The 22,748-nt window shown below is 37.6% G+C and overlaps 1 protein-coding gene across 3 annotated transcripts in view; it reads right to left on the reverse strand.

The window, feature by feature from the left end:
* The window catches only part of sirt1 (sirtuin 1), a 22,963-nt gene extending 987 nt beyond the window's left edge, over nt 1-21,976 (reverse strand). Inside the window, exons 1-8 of one of the 3 annotated variants that reach the window (XM_017461872.2) lie at nt 21,568-21,976; nt 19,469-19,582; nt 19,039-19,277; nt 15,090-15,242; nt 14,865-15,012; nt 10,419-10,498; nt 1,529-1,712; nt 1-583 (exon numbers count right to left, since the gene is read on the reverse strand). The exon at nt 1-583 is cut by the window's left edge and continues 80 nt beyond it. In XM_017461872.2, the coding sequence (XP_017317361.1) occupies nt 1-583; nt 1,529-1,712; nt 10,419-10,498; nt 14,865-15,012; nt 15,090-15,242; nt 19,039-19,277; nt 19,469-19,582; nt 21,568-21,895 (1,829 nt within the window). In that variant the 5' untranslated portion in view covers nt 21,896-21,976. Of the gene's footprint in view, nt 584-1,507; nt 1,713-10,418; nt 10,499-14,864; nt 15,013-15,089; nt 15,243-19,038; nt 19,278-19,468; nt 19,583-21,567 lie in introns of all 3 variants that reach the window. The other 2 variants (XM_017461871.3, XM_017461869.3) reach the window with 2 other exon arrangements.
* Nucleotides 21,977-22,748: the final 772 nt, after the last annotated feature.

The raw sequence follows: 22,748 nt of genomic DNA on the forward strand, positions 1-22,748 counted from the left end.
TGCTTCTCTCCAGTTTGCATATCCAGCATCTCCTCTCTTTCTTGTTGTGTATTTAGACGGTGTCCAACAGCCTCCACTGGTGCATTTTGATTTGAGCGGTCTCGGCATGGGCTTGGCTGTGCATTAGGACACCCATCATTTTCTTGTGTTAAAGGTTTAGGTGAGCTTGATCTGTTTTCTAGCTCTGGAGAGGATCTTACTTCCTCGGTTGTACAAGATGTGTTCAAACCCCCACCAATTGAGAACTGTGCATTCGGACAAGAGTCTATAACTGTTACTGTATTTGATGTTTCTGCAATGTTCTCATCTTGTTCTGTGAAAAACTGTCCTGTATTTTGAACTTCAGGTGTTCGGACTTTAGCACATGCCTGTTCAGGTAACGTAGTTGGCAGAGGAGGAGGTGTGTCTGTGATCTCACTTAGTCGAGAAGAGTTGTAGCAAAGCTGCTCAAAGTCACCACCAAGTCGATGACATAATTCATTGACGATGACATCACAGTCTCCTAGCAATTCTACATCAAAGTTCAAGTGAAGCAGGGGCTCACGGTTGATCAAAACTTGAGGCACTTCAGGTGGAACAGAGCCTTAATACAAATAAAAATAAAATAATATACTCAGACCATAATTAATTAATTATTTACTATAGTATAATTAGTACTGTATAATAGAAACAGGTTTAATGCAGTTTGCCTCCTGACAATGAAGTTTACAATTACAGTATAGAACAAATAAGGGATGCCCACCTTTTAGACTGACCATACACTTTAATAAGAAAACATGTACACTTGCTCATTTATGGAGTTATCCAATCAGCCAATTATGTGGCAGTACAATGCATAAAATCACACAGATACAGGCCAAGAGTGTAAGTTAATGTTCACATCAAACATCAGCATTGGGGGGGGGGGGGGGGGGGGGGAGTGTGATCTCGGTGACTTTAACCATGGCATGGTTGTTGGTACCAGATAGGCCAGTTTAAGTATTTCATAAACTGCTGATCTCCTGGGAATTTCCACACAGTCTCTAGGGTTTACTCAAAATGGTGCGGAAAAAAACATACTGGGTATGAAGGATCTGCAGGCTAAAACACCTTGGTGATGACAGATCAGAGGAGAATGACCAGACTTGCCTGAGCCGTCAGTAAGTCTATAGTAACTCAAACACTCTTTACCACGGTGGTGAGCAGAAAAGCATCTCAGAATGAACTCATAAAACCTACAACAGCATAAGACCACATTGAATGCAACTCTGTCAGCCAGGAATAAGAATCTGAGTCTATCATGGTCACAGATTCACCAAAACTGGACAGTTGGAGACTGAAAAAAGACCAGGTAATCAACTCCCCCTCAATCTTATGCTTGATGTGAACATTAACTGAAGCTCTTAACCTGTATCTGCATAAATGTTTGCATTGCACTGCTGCCACACGATTGCCTGATTAGTTAATTGCATGAATGTGCAAGTTTTCCCAATATACTGGATGGTGAGTGTACACACTACTCAATTACCATCAATAAGTTGAGACATACTTGGGATAAGAGCCACTGGTCGCACTTTCAAAGAGGATCCAATAACAATGAGGAGATCCACCTCATCCTTGTCCTGCTTCATGGCTCTATGAAAAGCTTCTGGAAGGTTCTCTCCAAAGAAGACGATGTCTGGTTTCATAATAGCAAAAGGGATATTATGGCACCTTGGACAATGGGGAACAACCTGCAAAAAGAATTTTTTAAATGATTAAAGAACACGACCAGCAGCCTTTTTTCCTGTTGTCAAAATATGTGCCAAGAAAAGCAATAGCGATGTGTCGTCTTGTCATTTTCACAGCTCAAATACTTTATACGTAAATAACTTGTTTTCAAGTGCTCCATCACCTCACAATTAAAGTCTTGATGAAATGGCTTGACAACTTATTTAAATGATTGATTGATTTACATAATACCCAGTGACGTTCAAAATATGCCACACCCCCACCGAATCTAAACAAACAAACTTGACAGTAGCTTAGCAAGCTAGCCTAACATGGAGAACAGCTCAGAAGGCAAAAGCTTTTCAATTGTGGAGGACTTTTTACCACCATCTTCACCCACCGTCTTTAAAGAGAATGATATCCTAGGCTATAAGATGACGCATTATTGGAGCTAAACTGTACGTTTCAGGGGTGGACACCCATCAGTGGTATCGATGGGGACCGGCAGCTGAAGGTTCATCATCAACAAGCATATGAAGCAGTTTTTGTGTACTCTTGTCTAGGATATTATACGGTGATAGATCATCATTTAATTCAGCATGGTGTTCGTATTGGCATCAGGCATCATTGGCCACATTCTCTATCTGCATGAGGTTTCTGCAATGAATAGTCTCAAGTTGGTAAAACAGCCCTCTGAAAAGTGCCTGTAACATAATCGCGATCTTCAACCAATTTTTCTCAAATCATCTAAGGGTTGGAACTGGGCATAGCGTGTGGGAAGATGCACAGCCAAAAACACACCGACAAACTATGTTTGCTTATAGGCTGCTACTGTAGAGCAAGAGCCCGCAACTTCAGGTCATACACATACAGTCATGCAAAAAAATAAGTATACCCCATGGAAATTGTTGGCTTTTTTGGCGTTTGGACAAGCAAACATTTGATCATCTTTGACAGTGCCTATTAATAAAGTTGATACACTATCAAATAGGGCTGCAACTAAAGATTATTTTCCATAATTTTTTACTTGAAAAAATTACATAAGATTATATATTATGTATTATATGTATTATATAATTATATTTTTTGATTAGTCGAATAATTAGATTTTTTTGCGGGTGGGGGATCAGCAAACTTTCAATACCTTTTTCCGTTTATTTAAAATAAAATACATAAACTGAGTATTACAAATATTAAAACACACATAAAACAATTTTACACAAAAAAAGGACAAAAAGCAATGATGATTTAGTCCCAAGTTAATAAAAAAAATCTAATTTTCACTGCACCTTGTGGTTTCTGTTACTCACTGCCTTTAGACAATTTTTTTTTACTTGTGTTTACTTTGATCGTACTGCTTTAATCAGACATTACAGGTCTTACTTGTGCTACACTGTTTAACACCGCATCTACATTGCAATCACTTCTACTCTAATAAACAACAGAATTTACACTGCAAGCGTGCAAATACAGCATATAATGACAAACTGGAATTAGACTAAATCTTTTAAGCAACTCACACCAGTTTCCCCAACCCCTTGCACACAGTGGAGCATTTTAGATATAAACATATGTTTGAGCTTGTGCATCACTGTTGTGTTTCTGTGCGACACAAACTCCAATTTGTAAAGTTTACAGGTCTTCTCTGCGGCATTTAATCTAAAATGGCCCCCTGCCTTACGCCTCTCTCTGATGGTGACTGAGGTCATGTTGGGTATAAAAGGTAACGTTGACAAACAAGAAATTCACTGTCACTGACTCTGGGTATTCTGCTAAAGCTAGAGGTGTCGCATTATGCGTGAAAGTTGTACTGAAAGTAAAACTTTCAACAGGATAATGATCCTAAGCACACTAGCAAATCCACCAAGGAATGGCTCAAAAAGAAGAAGTGGAGGGTTATGGAATATCCTAGTCAAAGTTAAAGGGATTTGAATCCCATTAAAATGATGTGGTGGGACGTGAAACGGGCAGGACATCTAAGAAAACCTGCAAACAGCTATGCAACTGAAACATTGCATAGAAGAGTCAAAAATTCCAGCAAGCCGATTTTTATGCAAGCAAAAAAAAAAAAAAAAAAAAAAAAAAATTTACAAGAAGTTATTTCTGCTGAAGGGCACAATACTAGCTTCTAAGGCCTAGGGTGTATTACTTTTTCCACAGAAGAATATCACATCTATTGAGATTTCTGTTTAATAAATGATTGAAAAATCTGTTTTTCCTTCTGATTTTGTTCATGTATATCAACTTTATTAATAGGCACTGTTTAAAAGATGATCAAATGTTTGATTGTCCAAATATGTCAAAAAAAGCCAAGAATTTCCATGGGGTGTACTTGTATTTTCCCATGACTCTGTGCTGGGGCCATGTATGATCATTAGTTTAAAAATACAGTTTAAAAACACGTTTGTTACATTTTCATTAAATTCTGTAGTTAACTTCTGTTAACGAAAATGTCTCCAATTATCAACTGATGGAATTGTCAAATTACAGAAATAATGTCCTAAGTAACAAAATATAAATATATTTTTATTCAATACTTAACTTTCAAACGTTCTTTGAATCTTATTTGTATAGCACTTTTAACAGTAGATCGTCAAAAAGCAGCTTCACAGAAATCAGGATGTAGATTTAGTGTATTTTGTAGCTGGGAAAACATGTTTGGAAACTGCAGGCCATGATGGCCTGCCTTGTCTGTGTTTGCATGGGACTCTTGTCAGTCATTTTATAGACTCCCCAATGCCCCTTCACTCCATCCTTACGTCAGTCTGTTCAGAAAGAAAAAAAAAAAAAAAAAAAAACGGCGGAATGCACAGTACAGCGAGATAATTCTCCTGTGAGCAAAAAAACCATATTGTGCTTTGAAAAAACAAGAAACATAGTAAAATGAGAATAAACATTGGTAAAGCTTTTCCAGGATGGAAAAACATATTACTGGTGAACAGAGGTGTAATCCTAATAAGAAAAGTGGTCTAATATTACCTAATATTATGGTATGGTATTATGGTAATATGGTCTAATATTAAAATTTAACTACTGATTACTTGTTAATCAGTTGGGGAAAAAGATAAGAAAATAAAGGAAATGTTGTGAAAAATACCTTAATAATAAATGTAGAGTAAAATGAATGAAGGGCATTATAAAACAGCTGTAATGGAGAGGGGAAAACAGAGAAAACACTGTGATACAGTCATAGGAGGATTCCATGAGGACTATAAGATGGAAGTCCCCCCCCCATCGTTTCATTTCATCGCCAATCATGTAATAATTTTTGTAAAGACAATACTAAAAGTTGCAATGGATATATAAATAAATCGCAATGCACTGCAATATCATAAATAGATCAGGCTTAAAGCAGCGCAAAAGAGAGTGAATCTCTCTCGAACAGGGACAGAAGAGAGTACAATCATTCTATGGCTACCGGTGAGCACCGATTACACTTCAAGCCCACTTCAAGTACTTTTATTGATTTTATCCGATTGCTTTGGTGGTTGACTACAGTTATCAGGAGCGGGGAAAGGTGGAATTCAAATAAAAAGCACCAATTACAACAATATCACGAGTTTCACAAATACACACACACGCGTGTGCACATGATACAGTTAAAGGGGACGCTAACGAGTAGATTAGGGACCTCTGAAGAAGCAAAACAAGTGTGTATACCATATGCTAATATTGATCCTTAGAAGTCCTTATATGCAAATAGCCCTGGGCCAAAAGTAAGCATATGGCGTATACGTGTGTATGGCCCCGAATACACCACTGCTGGTGAAGGGAATGGAGTTGGACACAGAATTAGTGTCTCTGCTCCTGGACAGGTGTGCAAAAGCAATCTGTATTATGAGTTAAGCTGCTTGAATGTCCATTTTTACAAAACAAATCAAGTAGATACCATAAAGTTAAAAGATCACAACAGATTACACAAACACGTTTTTCCTTCATGGCAAGCCTGCCCCCATTACCAAAGCAGGAATCGTCTGCCCAGGAATCGTCTGCCCAATAATCGTCTGCCCAATAAGTTTTTTTTTTTAAACCTCTTTATAATATTATTAATAACTTTATTTTGTATAGAGAATATAAAAGTTGATCTCTCAAAGCACTTTACAACAAAAAAACACAACATAAGGCAAAACAAAAAAAATTAATAAATCAAATACAAGTTAAAAAATGAAGACCAAAAATAAATAAATAAAAATAAGAATGTCTATATATAACAAGAAAAAGTTAGAAATAAAGCAAAGGCTATCCTAAAGTAAAATGTTTTAAGATGAGATTTAAAAGTACCTAGCAACTATGCTTCAATAATGTCAACTGGGAGAGAATTCCATAGTTATGGGGCATAGGATGAAAAGGCCCTGTTATCCATGGAGCGAAGACATGTATGAGGAACAGCTAAAACACCAAACTGAGGTGAGTGCAAAGTACGATTTGTTAAGTACCAAGTTAAGAGCTGTGGAACCAAGACCATGCAACTCTTTATACGTCAGCATAAGGATTTAAAACCAACTTGGTACCTGATAGGGAGCCAAGAACTCTAAAATAGGGGTTATGTGATCACATACCCTAGTACCGGTCAGTATCCAAGCTGCTGTATTTTGCAGACTTTGCAGTTTATTGAGTGTGGATTTAGTAACTCCGATGGGAAGTGCATTACAAAAAAAATAAGTTGACAGTGTTCTGCACATGAGGATCAAATGTCAGACTGGCATCAAAAATAATGCCACGATTCTACAATTTACTTTGAAACTCCAGAACCAAGCCATTGACGGACGACGTTAGAGAACCAGCATTAAACAGTTGATGAGGAGAACCAAGAAGAATGACTTCAGTCTTGGAACTGTTTATGCAAGGAAAATTATTTATCATTCATATTTATCTCAGAAATGCAATCTGAAAGGAAGGAAACATCCACATGTTGACCTGGTTTTGAAAGAATGCAAATCTGAGTAAAAAAAATATAAATACTAAAAAGTCAAAGAGTGGAATACTGAGCCCTGGGGGACACCAGTGTGAACAGGCCCCATCTCAGACCTGTGACCATCCATAAATATAAACTGACTGCGATCAATAAAGTTGGCTTAGATCATATTAAGGGGAGTCTCCAAGACACCAAAGACCGTTTCATGTCAGTTGAGTAATAATGTGTGATCAACGGTGTTGAAGGCTGAGTTTTGGTCAAGAAGAATAAGAACTGAAAGGAGCCAGAATCAGAAGCTAATAAAATGTTGTTAGTGACTTGTACAAACTTTTACTTCATGAAGTTTTTGAAAGCCAGATAAGAGAGGCTCAAAAAAATCCTTAACAGAAAGTGGATTGTGCAGTTGTGAAACGACAACACGCTCTAACTGGAGTTTAGAAATAGGAAGACAATTATTCAAAATTATTAATATCAGTGTTTTGTTTTATTTAGGACTGGAGTTAACAACAGTAGTTTTTAAATGCAGGTGGCACAGCACCAGTTGACAAGGAGTCATTTATTTTGCTGAGGACAGCCGGACACCAGGAGTCAAAACAAGATTTAAATAAACTTGACGGCAGAGCATCAAGAAAGCAAGAGGTGGCTTTCATCCATGATACATCCTGCATATGACTTGGGATCTACAGTAGAAAAGAAACTTTTGAAAAAGAAGCACCTGAAAAGCTAGGTGAAAAGACAAATAAAGCAGATGGCACCAGAGAGCTAGACGTATTTACAGACTGTCAATTTTAGACCTGAAAAGGTTAAGAAAGTTAATACTCAACTGATTTGAGGCAGATAGGGTATTAGGGAATCAAATTAACACTTAAATAGAAGTTTTTCAACAGCATGAAGTTGGTTAAAAGGTCTTACCCAGTAGTACACTACCAAAATTATAAGAAATTCCATAAATGATGAAGAAAAAAGGTGAATTAAAAAAAAAGCTATTTCAAAGGCTCTGGGACTCCAAAGACGCACAGTGAGAGCCATTATCTCCAAATGGAAAAACAGCACAGTAGTGAACCAATCTTCCAAAATTCCCCAAAGAGCACAGCAATGACTCATCCAGCAAGTTCCAAAAGAGTCAATGACCTCACCAAAGGACCTACAGGCCTCTCTTGCATCAATAAAGGTCTCTATTCATGACTCCATGATCAGAAAGACACTGGGCAAAAATGGCCTCCATGGAAGTGTGGGTAGATGAAAACCACTTCTAACCCAGAAGAACATTAAGGCTCATCTAAATTTTGCCAAAACACACCTTGATGATCCTCAAACCTTTTCGGAGAATGCTCTGTGGATTGATGACTCGAAAATGGAAGACTGTTTGGAAGACAGGGGTCCTGTTACATCTGGCATAAACCAAACAGAATTCCACAAAAGGAACATCACACCTACTGTCAAGCATGGTGGTGGAAGTGTGATGGTGTGGGGATGTTTTGCTGCTTCAGGGCTTGGGCAGCTTGGAATAATTGAGGGAAACATGCATTCTGCTCTCTGCCAGAAAATCCTAAAGGAAAATGTCCGGTCTTCAGTCCTCAAGTTGAAACTCGAGCACAACTGGATTATGCAGCAAGACAGTGACTCAAAGAATAGGAGTAAGTCCTAGTCCTAGAAGAAAGTGAAAGACTGATCTCCAGTTATCAGAAGCGTTTGGTTGCAGTTATTGCTGCTAAAGGTGGCACAACCTGATTTTAAGTTTAAAGAGGCAATTAGTTTTTCCGACATTGGTGATAGGTATTCAATAACTTTCTGCTTCAATAAAAAAAATAAAATAAAAACTGTATTGTGTGTTTGGTCAAGCCACCTTTGTTTTGTGTTGTATTTCATTTGAAGATCTAAATCTATTTAGTATTAGATATACACAAAACCAGAAGAAATCAGGATGAGGCAAATACTTTTTCACAGCAATGTGTATAGAAAATTCTAAAGGATTCACAAACTTTCAAGCACCACTGTAAATTTAACCAAGTACTGTGCCTGTATATTTACTGACCTAAGGCCACTACTACTACAAGTTAATTTAAAAGTAGAGAAGGGGAACTTTACACTTTTCACAGGGTGCATGGCCATATTGATTTGATGTCACTCAGGAAATGGGAAAGGAACTGGTGGTTGAGAAGACTACCCCAAAGCTGACGAGTTGAAATTAAAAGTTGAGGGAGCATTTTGGGTGGCTTTTACTGATTGCAGACAGAGAATTACAAGTTGCAACTTCACCTCAAAAGTAATATAATGGTAAATGGTGCACTTGTATAGCACTTTTATTCAAAGCACTTTACACGGTGTCTCATTCACAGACACCAATGGTAGCAGAGCTGCCATGCAAGGTGCAAACTTGCCATCGGGAACAACTTGGGGTTCAGTGTCTTGCCCAAGGACACTTCGGCATGTGGAGTCACGTGGGCCTCCAACCCTATGATTAGTGGACAACCCACTCTACCACCTGAGCCACCACCGTGGTAACGCTCACTGAACTTTTTGGTCTCTGTAGGTTCACTGACTAATCTTGCCTAATGCAGGATGATAAAATGATCAGTATGAACATAAATGTGAATGATCTGGGATAAATGTGACCTGGGAGGAGCTCAGGACAGTCTTTAGCATTACAGCAGCTGTTTTATGTATGGGACTATGAAAAAATGGCTGTGATTCCTAAACGGTTAATGCAGTATTTTTGTTAAACCACTTGAATTAAAGCTGAAAATGTACATTTCAATCACATATTGACTGCTTCATTTCAAATCCATTGCAGTGGTGTACAGAGGCAAAAATACGATAATTGCATGACTGCCCAAAAACTTATGGACCCAACTGTATTTACAGTTGGTATATTACATTAGCATGTCAGCTAGCAAGCAAATGGTAGCTCAGTCTGTCTTGACACAAAGTTCTAAAATATTTACCTGGCAACAGTAAAATCAATGTACTTGAGCAAAAAATATACAATTAAAGTACAATTACACATCAATTAATAAGGGTGGACATACCACTTTGAGCTAGTGTTCAATGCGTCATCTTAATTTCAGATATCCCTCAGCGCATGCGCTCCTAACATGAAGGACCAATATGGGTGGGCAAGAGGTCGACTCGCTGTCAGACTGGCAGTGTATACTGCACATGCTCTAGCTTCATACTCATAAGAGGGTGACTGTCAATTCGACCAAATTTAGGTTTTAAAATGTCAATGATCCCATGTTGTCCATAAAAATATAGTCATTGGACTGAACATTTTGCATGTCTCCTGTAGTAATAGCTGCAGTGTTACAAGATTCTTAACTTTAAGACAGTATACCATTTTACTTCAGCTACCTTTAAGATATTGCTTTGGTATGTAGAGGAATGTGGATAAGCTGGTTTGTTATCTATGTAACAACTGAAAAAGCACTTACTTTAGTTGTGGCTCTGTTCAATGTAAATTTGGCTAGATCAAGGACCATTTTACCCAACCTCCAAGTGTACTGGCCAAGAGAAGTCATTGTCTCTAATGAATGGACTGGCACACTACAGTTTTATGGGCATATTTAATGTTAGCTAGCAAGATTAATGTTTGTCGTTTATCTTAACATACCTGGCAAGATAAGAGCCAATTAAATGAAAAGACAAAGTAACCCACCATCAGAAATGGTGGAGGCGAATCATTAATTAAGACCACTCTGACACAACCGCAACTGAAGGCAACTTGACTAAAAGTTAGTAATTGTTTAATGCATTGGCATTTTTCTTATTTATAATAAATGTGGCTTTTTGTAATTTATAATAAAGATATTTATACCTGTCTGAATATATCTTCCCTTATGGCATCACAATCAACTTTGTGTTTACACACAAGGCAGGATGCAGTTGCAAAGGAACCTGGAAAAAAATTACATTATCATAAAAAATGTGTCAAATTAGCAACTAAATTAGCAATTAATTAATTGTAAGATAAATGGTAGCACTTTCTTTTAAAGGTCTCAAAGGAATTCAAATGTTAGTGCAAAACTTAGACTAGTTGTGTGGCTGTTAAAGCTTTGATAACACTAGTAGTATTGGAATGTAATTTATTACAGTGATGAAAGAAACGTAATGCAAGCTCTTATATTCCACTGTAGTTTTCACTAGTACACCAATGACCTGACGATTTTACTGAAAATTCCAATATTTATGGTAAAATCATATTTGAACACAGTGTGCATATATTTTTTTAAAAAATGTATCTTTCATGTAGGACAATGAAAATATTTTGATATGGCACAAAAATGGCATCTAGATTTGGATTCAAAATTATCTTGCACAACAGCAACTGTATCATGGGTTACTGCATGCAATGTTAAAATACATAACAGTTGGTGCATAATTCAACAACTTAAGCATAAAAACTACTTACACCTATTAGATAGATAGCCAGAAGTCTGGCACACTACTTTCAGTTAGCCATCTTACTACGCCCGAAATAGGGGAAGACTGATTTATGGGGTCATCCAGAAATCTTGATAATGTATAAAATAGAACACTTACACACTGCTGTGATGGGCCAAGCTGTAATTCCTCTAAATTATCCTTAAACATTCTAAAAGGGAGCTGAGTCAAGAATGTTTCTTTCCTATCCAGCATAGGGCTCAAAACAAAGCCCTAAGCATTCAGTCTTTCAGCAAAGTGTGATATTTGAAAGTATACCTTTTATTATTGACTTTTTAAATAAAGTGCAGATGCTTCAATTGGAATTTGAACATTTATTTGAAAGCATGATTCAAGGCTTGATTAAATGGGAACTCTCTTTTGTATGACTTTTCTGTCTCATATGCCGGTGGCTTTGGAAGGGTGTAGGCTGCAGAGACAAAGAGGAAGGAAAATAAGGGGCCTTGGCCAAATACACATAACACATGCAGTGTACATGTTATGTCATAATAGCAGAAAAAATACTGGAATCTGGTTAAGTGAGCTGTAACTGCTAGTCACTTGATATTAGCATTTAGTCAGTTTTGCCTGAATGGTCTGAAGGTCAGGAATGCAAAACTGAAGTGAGACTAGCCAATAACTTAACGTTGAGGTAGCCTGATCCCTAGTTGGGATATCCATGCATCCAGTGTTGCTTTAAATGCATTGACTGCATTGTCCATGTAGGGGAAATCAGTGTTTTTTTTGCCCTTCAACTTGCAGTTACGTTAATTGAGCTTTGAATTGAATTAGTGCATTAGAAATCCAAAATCTAACAGCCAGCTATCATCCGTAAATTCATAATGTTTCTCGTTCCCGAAGTCCAAAAATTATATGATTTCAGGTAGCAGCTCCACAAAATGCTGCAGTACTGCTCCTCAGCTTTAACCAGTGCACGTTAGCATGCAGAATCAGGTTATGTAAGCAGAATCAAGTTCATAGAGCAAAGACTTAAACAAGTGTTGTTGAAGTAATTTGGCCCTGATTGAATTAACAATTTTGACAAGAGTTATAACATGAAAAAAAATCTATACTATGGTATAATAAATACTATGGCAGCTAGCACTTGCTGTTGAATGACAAAATGGTAATTCATATATTTTGGGAAATCTTGATTGTTGCAGTACAGGGCAAAGATGCTTGACAATGCACCTTGTATTGCCGGTGCCACATCTCTTGTGACAGCAACCAGGTTCTGAAGGGCAACATCTGTTTTCATTTGCAAAACACTTGACTTGCTAAATATTGCCTTACCCCTCAGCCTCTCTTTTAACGGAGCATAAGAAAAGTATTCCTTTGTAAAGAAACCCTTAAATGCCATATGAACAAATACAATCAGATGCGCAGTGCCTCATGTCCATTGATTCATCCGATTGCACCCAAGAAGTATTCACAGATGCCTAGGTCTTTAAAAACCTGTTCAAACATATCTTCGGAAAATAATCATATTCGCCTTACCATAGTAGATGGACCTAGAGGCATATTTACAGTGGTGCTTGAAAATTTGTAAACCCTTTAGAATTTTCTATTTCAGCATAAATATGACCTAAAACATCAGATTTTCACATGAAAGTCCTAAAGGTAAATAAAGAAATCCTAATTAAACAACTTAGAAAAATTATAATATTTGGTCATTTACTTATTGAGGAAAATGATCCAATATTACATATCTGTGAGTGGCAAAAGTATGTGAACCTTTTTTAGTTTCTGGTGTGACCTTGTGCAGCAATAACTGCATCTATACATTTACAGAAACTGCTGATCAGTACTGCACATCAGCTTGGAGGAATTTTAGCCCATTCCTCAGTACAGAACAGCTTCAACTCTGGGATGTTGGTGGGTTTCATCACATGAACTGCTTGCTTCAGGTCATTCCACAACATTTCTATTGGATTAAGGTCAGGGCTTTAACTTGGCCATTCCAAAACATTAACTTTATTCTTCTTCATTTGCAGAATGACTTCGGTACTTTGGGTCGTTGTCTTGCTGTATGACCCACTTTCTCTTGAGATTCAGTTCAGTTTTCCTCTAGAATTCAGTGGTATAATTCAGAATTCATTGTTCCATCAATGATGGTAAACCATCCTGGCCCAGATGCAGCAAAACAGGCCCAAACCATGACATTACCACCACCATGTTTTTCACAGATGGAACAACGTTCTTATGCTTGAATTCGGTGTTTTCCAGTCTTCAAACATAATGCTTCTCATTTAAACCAAAAATTTTATTTTGGTCTCATCACGCCATAAAACATTTTTCCATTAGCCTTCTGGCTTGTCCAAGTGATCTTTAGCAAACTGCAGACTGGCAGCAGTGTTCTTCTTTCAGAAGCACTTTAGACACCATTGTTGTTCAGTGTTCTCCTGATGATGGACTCGTGAACATTAATATAAGCTAATGTTAGAGAGACCTTTAGTTGCTTAGAACTTACCCTGTGTTCCTCTGTGACCTCGCAGACTATTACACACCTTGCTCTTGGAAGGGTCTTTGTTGCCTGACCACTGCTGGGGAGGGTAATAATAATCTTGAGTTTCCTCCATTTGTACACAATCAGTATGACTGTGGATTGGTGGAGTCCATACTCTTTAGAGGTGGTTTTGTAACCTTTTCCAGCCTGATGAGCATTAACAACTCTTTCTGAGGTCCTCTGAAATCTCCTTTGTTTGTGCCACGATACACTTAAACATGATCTGTGAAAAACAAACTCTGATAGATCCGTTCTTTAAATAAAACAGGGTGCTTACGTACACCTCACTGTCATCCCATTGATTGAAAACACCTAACTCTAATTTCACCTTCAAATTAACAGCTAATCCTAGAGTTTCACATACTTTTGCCACTCACAGATATGTAATGCTGGATCATTTTCCTCAATAAATAAATGACAAGGTATAATATTTTGGTCACATTTGCTTAATTTGGTGCTCTTTATCTAACTTTAAGAGTTTAGGAGTTTTAGGTCATATTTATGCAGATATATATGAAATTCTAAAGTGTTCACAAACTTTCAAGCACCACTATATAATTACAATTTTTTTTATCCTCTTCATTTTTAAAATAACTGAATAATGTTTTGGCATTCATGCTCACTGCTTCTTTGACAAAGCCACCATCTGAAATGGTTTCTTATGTTTGGTGATCAAGTGGCTGACATGAAATGATGCTTCAGCAGCCAGCCCCCATGGCTTTCCCAGCAGGCCAAGTGCACAGAGATCACCGAGGTTTAACACAGCCTTCAGCTCCTGCAGTTTCTGAAGCCATAGTTCGCTTCTGGAAGGTTGCATTCTGAAAAATCTGCACATACAGTGTTGGTGCTCAAAATAGCCATTTTTGGCCAAGGTAACAGCATGTTGGCATATTAAGCATACTGTCTTCACAGTGGTGAAAAGAAATGCATTTTCCTTGTGTAAAAATAAATCGTATTTATATGTTTTTATATGGCTCTGCCATGAACCCTTATGGCTTAGTTAGCCGGCTTTTCTGTGATTAGCAAAACTAGGTCATACGGCCTTGAAGCATGCTTGCTGGTGGATTTGTTCAGCGAGACCAAATCAAACAATCTTGTGTGTTTTAATATTAACCAACCATAACCCTCTTCATAAGCATGCCTTCTATTAAAAACCAAATCAGTCAATTCACTGTTCACAACAGTGTCAAATGGGCACAAACTATTACTTTAAGCTTATAAAACAGACAATCAACAAATAAGGCTTGCAGGACCAACCTGTATCTTGCAATCAATGCATTGGTGACCACTGCTTTAAAGTAACCTTTAAAAAAGTTAATATTGAAATCAACATACCATGACATTGCATGACCCTTTGGACTCCCGCAACCTGCTCCAATGTGTCAATGTTCTGAGTGTAGTTCCTGAGAATTTTCTCTTTCTTATCCAGCATAGCAATAAATCTGTGACAAAGTGATGGCCGAAACTGTCCAGGGTATATTTCCTACAATAAAGGGGAAAAACCTGCATTGGTTTAAAATCTAATAGAGGGGAAAATAAGAAAATGGACAGCATACAAACCTTTGCAAATTTAAAAAATGGCCTTGGATCTCTTTGGAAGTACTCTATATCAAACATTGCTTGAGGATCTGGAAGGTCTGGAAAATCTACAGCAAGTCGAGCATAAATCCCATCTCTAGACCTAAAATCGGGTATTCCACAGGAAACAGAAACCTGAAAACAAACATCAGTGAATATGAAAGATCTCCTTCCACGGTAAAAACAGTACACCTGTACTCACAAAAAAAAAAAAAAAAAAAAAAAAAAAAAAAAAAAAAAAAAAAAAAAAAAAAAAAAAAAACCACCACACACATGTATGTGTACTAGAAATTTCAGAAACAGAGACCATAATGTTTTTTTTTAATCCAAATTATCTTTAACCAGCGTTTCCCATTAACTACTTACACTGTGGTGGCCTACCACAGTCTACTTTGTCCTGCCACAGTTTCATAATGAAACTAAAACATTTTTTACACTTCTCATAACAACATAAAAGATATCTGTTTTGTGCCGTTGCTTTGGCAAAGCATCCCTCCATCTCTGAACCCTGGACAGTCAGACGGCTGCTTCTTTTCTCAATTATTTCTTCTGTTCCTGTGAATACTTTTTCTTTTTGTCAACAGTGGGTGTGGCCAACCGGAAATTACTGAAACCTCAAATATCATTGGCCAACTCATTTTTTCCAGAAATCATTCCTGATTGGCTGCCTGCCACTGTGACGAACAATTAGCAAAGTTACCGGTTCTCCATGAGAGACATGGCTTCATCCACGGGCACTCTTCATGTAAGTCACTTTTTTTTTTTTTTTTTTTTTTTAATTTGTTGACGGTTTTCTATTGATAACCTTGCAACATACAACATTATGCAAAATAATATATGCAAATACAGGATATCTTTACTAGTTAATAATAGACAGAAGTGTTCTAGCAGTTTACTGGCAAGCCTTTGCATTTTTGGGATGTTAATAGATAACGATCCATCCATCAAACACTAAGCCAACAATGACATAAAAACAACCATCATGGAAGCTTGTGAAGAAGGCAAAATTTCTCCATGTGCAGTATATTACAGCAATTAATTATAGTTTAAGCACAGCTTATCTGATTAAAATTACAGTTGTGGGTGATGTGTAGGACACCTTGCACATGGGACAGAGGGGATAATAATGAAACACAATCAACAAATCTTGTAAATAAGATTGCAATACAATCTATAACTAAATCTTTCACTAAAATGTGTATTTAATCCCCTTGAAGTAACGTTGGAGTCAGTAATGTCAGAACCCTTAAAAAAGCCTGTTAAAAAGCCTGTAATAATAATAGATTACAGTGGTGCTTAAAAGTTTGTGAAACCTTTACAATTTTCTATATATCTGTATGAATATGAGCCAAAACATCAGATTTTCACAGTCCTAAAAGTAGATAAAGACACACAAATGAAAAATTAAATAATATACATGGTCATTTATTTATTAATGAAAATGATGCAATAATACCTGCGAGTATGTGAACCTCTAGGATTAGTTAATAAGAAGGTGAAGTCAGAGTCAGGCATTTTCAATCAATGGGATCAACATTAGGTGTTCACCATTTTTTATTTAAAGAACTGGGATCTATCCGAGTCTGATCTTCACAACACGTTTGTGGAAGTGCACCATGGCATGAACAAAGGAGATTTCTGAGTACCTCAGAAAAAAAAAAAAGAGTTGTTGATGCTCATCAGGCTGGAAAAGGTTACAAAACCATCTTTAAAGAGTCTGGACTTGACTGACCGACTGTGTACAAATGGAGAAAATTAGACCATTATTACCCTCCCCAGGAGCAGTAGACCAACTAAAATCACGCCAAGAGCAAGACATGTAACAGTCCATGGGGTCATAAAGGACCCCAGGGTAATTCTAGGCAACTACAGGCCTCTCTCACTTTACATATCACAGATATGTAATATTGGATCGTTTTCTTCAATAAATAAATAACCAAGTATAATATTTCTCATTTGTTTAATTGAGTTCTCTTTATTTAGTTTAAAGACTTGTGTGAAAATCTGATGATGTTTGAGTCTTACTACATGAATGATTATCAATATGATGATATCAGCTGTATGGACCGCTACCTATTAACAGCCCAAGAATGCAAAGGTTAGCTGTTAAACTGGTAGAACACTTCCTGTCTATTAACAACTGGTAAAGATACCTTGTATTTACATATTATATTACATAGTGTAGTAGGTTGCAAGGATATCAATTGAAATTTATCAACAAATTAAAAAAATAAATAACTCACGAGTGTTCGTTGAGTGCCTGTGAGTCAATAATGTGCTTCTGATTTTTGGCTTGGATTTCACGCCATAAGCATGCCCCTGGACCGACTCACAAAATCCTGTGGAAAACACTGTTTAACCGTATTAAAAATTGCATAACATAATATTTATATTATATACAACAATAAATAAATAAATAAATAATAGATTATATAAAAATACACACACACACAGACACACACACACACACACACATTACACTTTAATTAGCATATATGGCCACTTGAATAGGAACACCTGCACATTCATGAAGATTCAGATACAGGTCAAGAGCTTCAATTAATGTTCACATCAAACACCAGAATGGGGAAGAAGTGTGATCTCTTTGACTTTAACCATGGCATGATGGTTGGTGGGAGATTTTGATTATTTAATAAACTGCTGATCTTCTGGGACTTTCACACACAGCAGTCTCTATAGTTTACATAGAATGGCGTATGGAGGGTCTGCAGCATGAGACACCTTGTTGATGACAGAACAAAGGAGAATGACCAGGCTGGTTTGAGCTGACAGAAGTCTATAGTAAGTCAAATAAGCAGTCCATCACCTTGATGAGCATAAATGCATCTCAGAAAATACAACACATCAAATCTTGATGTGTATGAGCTACAACAGTAGAAGACCACATCGTGTTCCACTCCTGTCAGTCAAGAACAAGAATCTGCGGCTATCATGGGCACAAGCTCACACAAACTTGATTAAAAGAAAAATATTTTTCCTTGTTATTGACTGACTGGAGCAGAACCTGATGAGGTCTTCTACTGTTGTATCCCATACACCACAAGGTTAGATGTTTTTGCATTTTGCTTCTGCTCAACACAACTGTAAATGGTGCTCATGAGTTACTTTATCCTTCCTGCCAGCTCGAACCAATCTGGAAATTGTCCTCTGACCTCTCTTATCAACAAGGCGTTTCCACCCACATAACTGTTGTTCACTCCAAGTTTTCTTTTTTTCACACTATTTTGTGTAAACTGTAGCGATTGTTGTGTGTGTGATAATCCCAGAAGATCAGCACTTTCTGAAATATAACCAGTCCATCTAATACCATGCCACAACCAAAGTCACAGAGATCACTTTTTTTTTTCATTCTGATGTTTGATGTGAGATACTGAAGCTCTTGACTGGTATGTGCATGATTTTATGCTTTGTGCTTCTGCCACATGATTGGCTGATTAGATTACTGCATGAATGTGCAGGTGTTCCTAATAAAGTGGACAGTGAGTGTACATGGTAAGTATATAGGTATATGCATTTGTATATGTAACGTTCTAAACCAATGAAAGGAAGTATGCAGTATGAAGAATTCTTTCAATTACAGAATCAAAGATGATCCCAGAGAGCCTTGCCTCTTATAGGATGATGCATATATGCATTTCCAAGAGCCAGAATCATTTATATCCTACTCTGACAATTATTTCCTCTGGTATATGACAATGACCAATAATAGGATTAGAAGACAAAACTAATGCCTGGAAATTAAGGTTCTCAAGAAAAAAATGGTCATATGAGGGTCTAAACTAAACCCAGTAATTTTAGCAACTACGAAATAAATGGCCATATGCGATTATTAATCCCTTTCTGTTAGTCGGTCCTTGTAGCTAGGACGTAACATGGAAAAAGCCTTAATAAAAACCAACTGCAAACATACCCCAGCACCAGTCAGGACAAGAATCTTTTTGCAATCGTTAAGCAGTCTGATGACATCCTCTATGGTATTAATATCTTTGCGTTTCTTCCTCTTTGGAGGCTCAGAGATGTTTATAACAATCTGCCATAGTGTCATGTCATCAAGATCAGGTGGTATGGCAGCTTCTGGAAGCAGGTCGTTTAGAATAGTCCGTGGATCAGTCTCCCTCATTATTTGTTGCTGAATAAAGCGATAAGAACCTAACAAAACAAAGATTAAGACCTGTTAAACAAGCCTGTTAAATTGGTAGATATATAAAGTATTTTACACTACTATTTGGTATAACACAATGCACCATTACATAAGTTTCCAGAAGCCTTTCAGTGCAGTGAATTAAAAACGCATGATAATCTGATTAATGCTGGGTATAAAAGTCACTGCCTAGACATACCAATACGTGGCTGGGGCGTCCAGTCACTAGAACTGGCATGAGAGGAGCAGTCTTCATCATCACCTAATTCAGGTGAATAAAATCCGCTGCGGTGAAAACCATCGTCCATTAACCCTGTTTAAAGAAAGAAAAGTAAAAACGTGACGTGACAATTTAAATTAAAATGTCAATAATTGGAGCGCTGCCTTCATGGGCATAACCACACATTCTTTGGGGGGTCGTCCCCCCCCCAATGTTGAGGAAATACCAATCTGCCCCCCCCCCCCCCCCCAACATACAGTACAAAATATTTTCTATATGTCCCCCTTTAATGAACCCTGCCAACGGATCGGTCTTTTCTTCATCTAGTCTATATATTTATGTCTATTCCTTTTTAATATATTTCCGTTTGTTAAGGAAAATAAGTATGCCCCCCCCCCCAATTGTACATTTGGTTGCACCCATACTCAACAAAAGTTCGTTGATGTATTTTAGCAGCTCAGTCGGTAAGAAATGGAGACAGCCGCCAAGCGTAGAAAAGTGCAGCAGAACATACAAGCTTTTTTTCAGACAGTAAGTAACTAGATACCTAAATAGTAGGTAACCTTAGCTTAGTATAGAAGGCATCATACCATGGCTTGGTTTGTTCTTAAGAATGTGTATTAACTTTTGATATTTGCTCACCCATGAAGTAGGCTACGCTAATGTCAGCTCCAGTTTTTGACCATTAACGTTACATTCACTTGCATATCCTCCCGCTGAGTTCGTTGTGAACCCTCACATTGTGACAGACTGAATGCGAATGAAAGTGAGGAAAGTTGCACAGCATTTCGTTCCTTTACACTACATTTGGGCTAAGGACAACTAAGTGATTTTACACATATAAGGCTCAGCATAATACGGAGATGTGCAAGCTTGGCAACGAGAGATATGGAACTCTGAGTTGGGGCCATATTGTAGTTATCCATTCAGAACTAGTTACAGCAGTTTGTCTTTAGAATTAAGAAAAGAAAACTCCAGTACCCTTTACATAACTAACGTTTCAGGTTACCACTATATATTGTTGTACACTTTGTACACTTATTACATAGCAAGCTAAACAGCATGATGACATTAACATAATAAATGACACCAGTTACACAAACAGAATATTCAGTTTATCAAATTAAAATGATCATCTAAGTCAGTCATTGCTCTTCTGGGAAAATAATGGTACCTGGTCACAATGCAGGCAGCACAGCATTGCTTGGAAGCATCTGTGGGGAAATTGTATTTACAACATATATAGCGTTGAATTTAGTTTCATAGGTAGCCATCCTTTCTGAGTTTGTTTAAAAGTCGTGATTGTGGGTATAAGTGTTAGCGTGTGTGGTTTGCCTGCACACATCTTAGCTTGCTTCTACTTGGTGTGGTAGGTTTCATGGTATGTTATGGAGCAGAAAATACATCTGCCCACTGGACATCCACAGCACGCCACAATTTCCCCATGCTGTGGGAGCTTCTATCACTCAGAAATCACGTGAATTCAAACGGTAACTGTAATCCTAAAACTATGTTCTAAATATGCGAATTTTCAGTATCAATCTTTGGATGTTTGGGGGGCTTTGACCATCGCAACGTCCATACCATGGTTACGCCCTTGGCTATCATTTTGTCCTTTATATAAATATATTTTTTTAATTTCACAACTTATAACTGTTTGTAGTCTGCCTGGATAAAAACGGTAAGAAAAAGTACATACGAAAACTATTTATCTTGGGAAATGTGTTGCGTTCTCCTGTAATATAATGTAACTTGTGGGAAGCTGCCTATGTTTTGATGTCTTTGATGTTTGATGCTTTGATGTATTCCAATCCAAAGGGAACAATTAGAAGTTCTTAAATGTTTCACTATTATGTGTCACGACAAATGAAAGAGTCTCAAAGTTTGTCGACTACGTCTCATATACTGTTGATAAATGTTAGATTCTTTACTTGCTAGCAAACCCACTGTTCCATAACTAGACTACCTAGATCTCTCCACTGCTTCCTTCTCATGCTAACGTTAGCATACTGGTAAAGTGAAAGACGTCAGAATGTTGAATCCGCCAAAAACAACAATACAGGTTTATAGCTATGTACCTAGCACCTCACTTTCAGGTCCAGACATTAGAGTCTTATCTGCATTTGAACAATCTTCCGTGAGCTCCGAGGTCACAGGCTCATTGCTGTTTTCTTGTGCACCCTCCGTGGCCTGAGCCACCCCCATCTCCGGCTCTGCATATTCGGGTCGTGCTGAAATCTCCACCGCACAACTCCCGCCCGAATCGTCTGTACTTGTTTGCTCTCCGTGAATAATGTCTGGGCCACAGTTCTGAAGAACACTACTACGTGCTTTCTTAGAGACCGGCTCGCTTGTTCTATCGCAATCGGTTATAACTTCGACCGATGTATGTTCCGTGTCCGCCATCTTTTAAATACGCGTCTAGGCCGCGTTTACCCCTAATACAAATGTATCCGTCTGCGTCCTGCGGGATTACAAACCACGCCCCTTACAAGGTACGTTGCGATGACAAATTACGCCCACTGCAAATACGTAAACCATCCGTCAGCACTGCCTCTGGTCAATTTACATTAATTCCTCGTTTTGCCTCACTATCGCCACCTAGCGATAACGCTGTATTACTGTATCAGACAAGTCTTGAATCAGAAACGCAATGCTGCTTTCTTACCTCATTGCAATAAAAATATAATCAGATGATGTATTCCACCTGCCATATACTACAATACATATGAAAATCGATTTTTAAAAAGTTCAACAGTAACATATTTCTCTGTAATATTTCAAAAGCTATGCTTATATGAATCAGGCCCGTAGCCAGCCTAGTGGAAACGGGGTGTTTAAAAAAATAAATAAATGGGCCTTTTTGCAGTTTTCCCTCTCATTTTGTATTTAATTATGCTGGTGGTATATTATCTGCTGGTATATTATTAACGATCACGCTTTTTGATGCACCAAAAATATTTACTACAATGTCAGATTTCCTACCAGGATACCAGGTACCACCTCTTTCAGTCCACGCACGCACACACACACAAACACACACACACACAGAGAGAGAGAGAGAGAGAGAGAGAGAGAGAGAGAGAGAGAGAGAGAGTTTAAAGACCACACTAGCAAGAAAATACATTTAAGGAACTTTTCTAGACTATTACGCACACTCTAAGATTTCGTAGCCTGAATGAAAAATCCTAGATCATTAAACATCTGTTTGTTTTTGATTAACCAGGAAAGTTTTTTTTTTTAAAGAAACAGAATGTTG

This window comes from Ictalurus punctatus, chromosome 3 (genome assembly GCF_001660625.3).
Source record: "Ictalurus punctatus breed USDA103 chromosome 3, Coco_2.0, whole genome shotgun sequence".
In the NCBI taxonomy this organism is placed as follows: Eukaryota; Metazoa; Chordata; class Actinopteri; order Siluriformes; family Ictaluridae; genus Ictalurus; species Ictalurus punctatus.